Below are 6,600 nucleotides of genomic sequence, written 5' to 3'. Positions count from 1 at the left end.
TTTTTTTTTTTTTTTTTTTGCGGTACACGGGCCTCTCACCGCTGCGGCCTCTCCCGCTGTGGAGCACAGGCTCCGGACGCACAGGCTCAGCGGCCCACGCGGCTCGCGGGCCCAGCCGCTCCGCGGCACGCGGGACCTTCCCGGACCGGGGCACGAACCCGCATCCCCTGCATCGGCAGGCGGACTCTCTAGCACTGCGCCACCAGGGAAGCCCCTGAACTTTTAGCCTTTTATGGACTCAGATCATTTCACCTGTCCAAGTTCTGTCAAATTGACAGCTTGACTGACCAGTGGGAGCCACTTGTAAGCTGGCCTCTTTGTCCTTTAAGCCTTGACCTTCTGCCCTTGAGATTCTAAAAAGTATTGCTGCTTTCTGGCACTAGCAGAATGTTCCAGACCCATTCTGGTTTTCTTGTCCCAAGGCATAGAATCACCTACCCTGTAAGGAGCCCTGGGTCCCCCTAGATGAGAAGAGTACTAACGCACTCATTCATTTGGCACGTGTATACCGAGCATCTTCTCAGAGCTAGAACCCCAGGATAGAGTCCCACATAAAATGTGGAGCTGATAGAATAAAAGGAGAACATTCACAAAACAAGCACACTGATAAATAATTACACGTTGTGATGAGTACCAGGAAGTTATAAAGCCAGGGTGCTCCGAGAGACATTGACAGGCAGGCATGGAGACCTCTTTGAGGACAGACTCACAGCCACAATCCGAACGGATCAGTCGGGATCTCCCTGACTCAGGTCAGGGTGAGGACCCCACCGCGGAGGGAACGGTCTGTGCCGAAGCCGCCCGAGCGGGTTCAGCATTGGGTGGGTCTGAGGTCAGAGTGCTGGAGTGTGGAGGTCAAGGGGGAGAGGGCAGGAGACGAGGTTGCTGACGCAGGCAAGAGCCAGTCACGCAGGGCCGGGAGTCCAGGGAGGTGGGTCACTGCTTTTTCCTAAGGGCAGGGGCGCCATCAGAGGCTGTGAGCTGGGGCGACGCGACTCACCTTAGCTGGCTCCCTGAAGCGAGCTCCTGTCGGGGTGAAGGTCTGGGCGGGGGAGGTGGGAGAGACCACCCCGACCACCGTGGGGCTACTGCACGCTCTGGCGGAGATTTGGGGGTGGCTTAGATGGGGGTGAAGCAGGGCACTGAGAGGACTCAGGGCTGCCTGTGTGTGTGGTGGGACAAGACGTGGGAGGATGAGGGAAAAGAAATGGAGTGTGACTTGGGCACCTGGGTGCGTGGAGGTGTTGTTCTCTGGGACCAGGAAGAGAATGTGTGGGGCGGGGGACTGCTTGAGGGTTCCCCTGCTAAATATTGGCCAGATATTTTAACAAATGAGTGAATCAAATGTGGGTGTATGAGTGCCTGTCTGCCCCAAACCCTTGCCGACACTGGGTGGAAAAGTGCCTGGATTTCAGGACGTATTTGTCGAATGAATGAAAGCATGAGCCCATCTGTAGGTTTTACTTCTTGATTCAGTTCAGCAAATAATACAGTAAATTCCAAGCGATTTGAGCTTCAGGAAGGAAGGAGGTGGGTTGACTTGTCAAAAGGGGTCTGGGACCACTTACGACCTGCATGGGCGAGGTGCCCCCCGCAAGCAGTTCTCCATGACACTGGCCTGGTGTCCCACAGTTTAACTCGGTTCTGGCACTGCCTGGAGATGGCGTCAGATCCCACAGGATGGCTCCCGCTTCAGATGCCAGTCGCCAAGTATTGGGTCCCCAGGTGACGGACAACTTCTGTCCGACTTGGCTACAAATCAGAGGTTCCCAGGACCCCGCCCCCGCCTTGGACTCGAGCATTTGCTAGAACAGCTCACGGAAGTCAGGGAGACACTTATGTTCACCAGTTTATTAAAGGATGTGGTAAAGGACACAGATGAGCAGCCAGATGGAGAGAGAGAGGCACGGGGCGAGGCCGGGGAGGGTCCCGATTGCAGGAGCTTCTGTCCCCATGGAGATGGGGTGCATCGCCTTCTGGTGTGGATGTTTGCCAACCTGGAAGCACTCAGAACCCTGCACTATTGAGATTTTATGGAGGCTTCATCTCATAGGCATGATGGCCCACTAACTCCATTTCTAGCCCCTCTCACTTCTCATGAGAATAGGAGTTGGGGCTGCAAGTTCCAAGCTTCTAGTCATGACTTGGTCTTTCTGGTGACCAGCCAGCCCCCTCCAGGAGCCCACCCAGAGTTGCCTCGTCAGAACAAAAGATACATGTATAACCTGGGAAATTACAAGGGTTTCAGGAGCTCTGTGTCAGGAACAGGGGCCAAAGACCAAATATTAGAACAGATGGTCCTAGTGCTCTTATCACTCAGGAGATCACAGGGAGCTTTGTGCCGGCAACCGGGAACCAGAGACCAAATATATATTTATTATAAATCACAATATCACACTTGCGTTCTGTTTTCTGGTTTTCACCCACCTCTTTTCTGGGAAGGAACAGGGGTCTGGGAGACGGATGTCTTTTCGTCCTTTGGAGGCTCGCTAGGTTTGAAGTGTTGGGTCTGAATCAGCTGTCGGTCCCTGACTTTCTGTGTCCCCTCAGATGCCTGTGACGTTGCCTTCGACCCCGACACGGCACACAGGTACCTCCGGCTGCAGGAGGACAACCGCAAGGTCACCAACACCACGCCCTGGGCGCACCCGTACCCGGGCCTCCCCAGCAGGTTCACACACTGGCGGCAGGTGCTGGCCCAGCAGAGCCTGTACCTGCATAGGTACTACTTTGAGGTGGAGCTCTCCGGGGCGGGCATCTACGTGGGCCTGACGTGCCAGGGCATCGACCGCCAGGGCGAGGAACGCAATGGTTGCATTTCCGGAAACAACTTCTCCTGGAGCCTCCAGTGGGATGGCAAGGGGTTCAGGGCCTGGCACAGTGACACGGAGACCCCACTCAGGGCCCGCCCTTGTCGGAGGCTGGGAGTCTATGTGGACTTTCCCGGAGGCGTCCTCTCCTTCTACGGCATTGAGCCGGAGGCCATGACGCTGGTGCACCGTTTCAACTGTAAGTTCTCGGAGCCCGTCTACCCAGCCTTTTGGCTGTCCAAGAAGGACAACGCCATCCGGATTGCGGATCTGGGAGAGGAACCCGAGAAGCCGGCACCGACCCCGGTGGAGCCTGCTCCCTAGATGCCGGGGTCCAGAGCCCAGACCTGTGCTAACACACAGACGGGGCGGCAGCTTGCGTTTTAAGGCTGACTGGGGGGCAGAATCCCTGCCAGCGGTTGCTGGCTTTAGAAATCACGTGGGTCACAGGATGAGGGGAAGGGTCTCTGGCCGCCGCCTTGGGCTCCATGTAGCGCTGTTCCCCACGTTTGCAATAATCCTCAGGCCCTAAGTCCCCCTCGCCATCTTCTCGTGATGTCCTGTCTGCTCGGGTGAACAGCGCACTGTGCCCAGAGGTGGTCACCAGGAATCCTCAGAACCGTCAGAAAGACTGCGGAGGAATCAGAATAAATGGCTAACTTTATCTCGCTTCCCCCGCGTCCCCGGTACTGTCCTGAGCTCCTCCCGTGCGTCAGCCCTCGTGGCTGTCATGGCAGCCCCGCAGGGTAGCTGCTCACACCGTCCCCATTTTGCAGGTGGGGAAGCTGTGGTCCGGTGGGGGTCAGTGAACTTGGCTCGGGGGTCACCGTGGTCACGTGGTGAGTGAGTGGCCGAGCTGGGATTCAGACCTGGGAGGGCTGACGTTGAACTTCTAACCCCGACCCCACGCTGCCTTGCTCCTTAGACGGTGGGTGTTGTGTGCACGGGAATAAACCACATCATGAACTGCGTTTGTAGGAGTACAGCCTCTTACGGCCTCCGTCGCTTTGCACCCACACGTCTGACTGGGCCTTGCAGCTGTGCCGTGATGGAGAGCTCACTACTCCACCTGGAAGCTCACCTGGTTTGGGGACAGTGAGGATTGCAGGAATGTCTTAGTGGGGTCCGAGTCCTATAGTCCCTGTGACCTCAGGCGACGGGGCTCCTTCCTCTCTCCTGGAGCCACCCAGACGGTGTGGACGCGCCTGATTCCTCATTCAAGGGCAGTTCTCCACGTGTTTGGGGGCACACACACCGTCCCCCCTGGGAGTTATTCTTGGCTTCTCACTCTATTTCCCACTTTCCTTTGTGGTTTCCGGACCTTCTACTCCTCTGATCACATCCGCCTCCTTTCTACAGACGCGCTCCCTAAGATTAATTATATAGATTAATTATATAGATTCATCAAACCCTCAGGCAAATGACAAACTGTATTTAAATGGGTTTCTGAGGACATAACCTGAGGCCCCTTTCGGGATTCCCTGGAAATACAACTTCTGGGTCTTTTCCGTGACCTGTGTCAAGTCAAGTCCCTTCCTCTTTGGCCAGTCTGACGGTCCTGTGTCAAGAGTACTTTACTTCAGCGTCACTCGACTCGTTTCCAGAGACCCTGCCCTACGTTTGAATTCTAGGATTTATATAGTATAGGATTTGAATTTTTAAATTGAATTTAAAAGCTTTGAATTTTATTGACCTTTAAAATATTAAAAAAATTTTTTATCGGAGTATAGTTGATTTACAATGTTTTATTGGTTTCCGCTGTACGGCAAAGTGAATCAGTTATACATACACATATATCCACTCTTTTTTAGATTCTTTTCCCATATAGGCCATTACAGAGTATTGAGTAGAGTTCCCTGGGCTATACTGTGCATCCTGAGAAATTTTTCAATTTGAATTTAAAATTTCATCACATTATTGCTGCTCGCGGAGATAGTTTTATTCATGACTCTATGCCCAGTGTAATAGCTCTCCTTCCTAGCCCGGTGTCACCTACAGAATTGGTAACCTTTTCTTCTTAAATCTTACTCTTGTTGATATACATATTGATTAGGTTGATACCTATATTGATTAGAATCTTGCAGTCCTCAGCCAATATCTTTTGGGTTTAGTTATTCAATAAGTTATGCATCAGTAGAATTGTTTGCTAATGTAGCCCACCTTATGCCCCTTTATTCACTGCACACCATGAAGGACTTTTCAGTGGCAGAGATCAGGATATGCTATGTCAGCATTTCCTCTCTAATGATGCTCTCTAGGGGAAAAGTGAGATCAGCTTGGCTGGGTTGTTGATGCTTCTTAACTTTCTTCCCCAAATGCTCACATAATATTTGACAAACCATTTTAGAATTCTGGTGTAAGTTCACACCTCATCTGCTGTTTCCAGAATCTACCTTTTTTTCTTTTAAAAAATCAAGACGACGTTGCCTGTCTTCATCCTCCACCATTCTCCCTAATTTCTCAAAATTTACTGCCTGGATTTCAGTCACGTTGGTAAATTGTGTCAGTGTCGTGAGATGTAATTTGTTTAGGCCACACTCAGATTCATAAAAGGAACCCTTTGGGTGTCTCCTTACCTGTTTTGAACTTCAGTTCCTCTTTCTGTCCACTCATTTTTGGTTTTAAGACCTTTCTTCTCGAGATAGAAGATCAAAGCAAAATTGAGCATTAGCATTGCCTTAAGCGATGGGCATATCTTTTTCCTTCCCCTGGGTCCAAAAACTGAAAATCGCCTAAAACAAACAAAATAAAAAAGATAACAAAGGCCAATTTTATGCCCTCTGTCATTTTCCCCAAGCTGTGTCAGTGTGTGCCACTCTTCTGTATGTCCCACAGAAGCCTCCACGGTCTTTGGCAACTCCCTAAGCACAGACAGGAACATGTAATAGCAGGTGCAGCTGATCCGACATTCCAGAGGTTCTGGATCCTCTTTCCTCTTCACACCCACTGCTGGCTACCGCGTTCCTTCACTGAAGTTTTGCTGAGGCCCTCGGGTTTCCTCTAAAAAGCTTAGGTTTGGGGACTTCCCTGGCGGTCCAGTGGTTCAGACTCCACGCTCCCACTGCAGGGTCCGGGGGCTCTGGTTTGATCCCTGGTCAGGGAGCTAGGATCTCCCCTGCCTTGCGACGCCGGAAAAAAATAAAAATTAAAAAAAATTAAAAAGCTTAGGTTTTTAAAGTTAATGATGAGTAAGGAGGGCTTTGGCATTTTGAGGACCGTTCCCCATTTCTTACCTCATTTAATCTTTGCAGCCCTGTGAGATAGGTAGTATTTTCCCTGTTTTATGGAATGAAAATGAAAAGGTTGGCGGCTCAGAGAGGCAAAACTTGGTCAAGGATGCTCAGTAGGACGTTTTGAAAAAAGCTTTTGTGTTTATTTCTAAAACGAGGTTACGTTCACAGGTTCTGAGACATGAACATCAGTGGTTCTCAGAGTGTGGCTTCCTGACCAGCAGCATTGGCACCACCTGGGAATCTATTAGAAAAGCAAATTCTCGGGGGTCAGCCAGACCCGCTGAATCAGAAGCTCTGGGGCAGTGTCTTAACAAGGCCTCTGGGGGTTCTGATGCAGGCTTGGGTTTGAGAACCTCTGTCTGCCCCATCTACTCTCTTGAATCTGTTCCGCCCTTCATACCGATAGCAAGTGGCCACGAGTTTCCGAACAAGCAGGAAGTCACCCGATCTCCTTGAGGACCCGGCCATGTCAGACAGGTCAGAACTTTTCTGTGCTCTCGTGTTTCTCCCCCTCCCGGAGAGGGAGACATTTCTAGCCAATGCCCTCGTTCCCCACC

General features: G+C 51.5%; 1 protein-coding gene across 1 annotated transcript in view; it reads left to right on the top strand.

The window, feature by feature from the left end:
- Positions 1-3,134, top strand: part of TRIM16 (tripartite motif containing 16) — a 19,104-nt gene extending 15,970 nt beyond the window's left edge. Inside the window, exon 6 of the mRNA XM_007462654.1 lies at positions 2,551-3,134. Within this exon, the coding sequence (XP_007462716.1) occupies positions 2,551-3,134 (584 nt within the window). The remainder of the gene's footprint in view (positions 1-2,550) is intronic.
- Positions 3,135-6,600: the final 3,466 nt, after the last annotated feature.

This window comes from Lipotes vexillifer, unplaced genomic scaffold, assembly GCF_000442215.2.
Source record: "Lipotes vexillifer unplaced genomic scaffold, Lipotes_vexillifer_v1.1 scaffold982, whole genome shotgun sequence".
Lineage (NCBI taxonomy): Eukaryota > Metazoa > Chordata > Mammalia > Artiodactyla > Lipotidae > Lipotes > Lipotes vexillifer.
The sequence above is the reverse complement of the archived record's forward strand: the minus strand, read 5'-3'. Positions and strand labels throughout refer to the sequence as shown.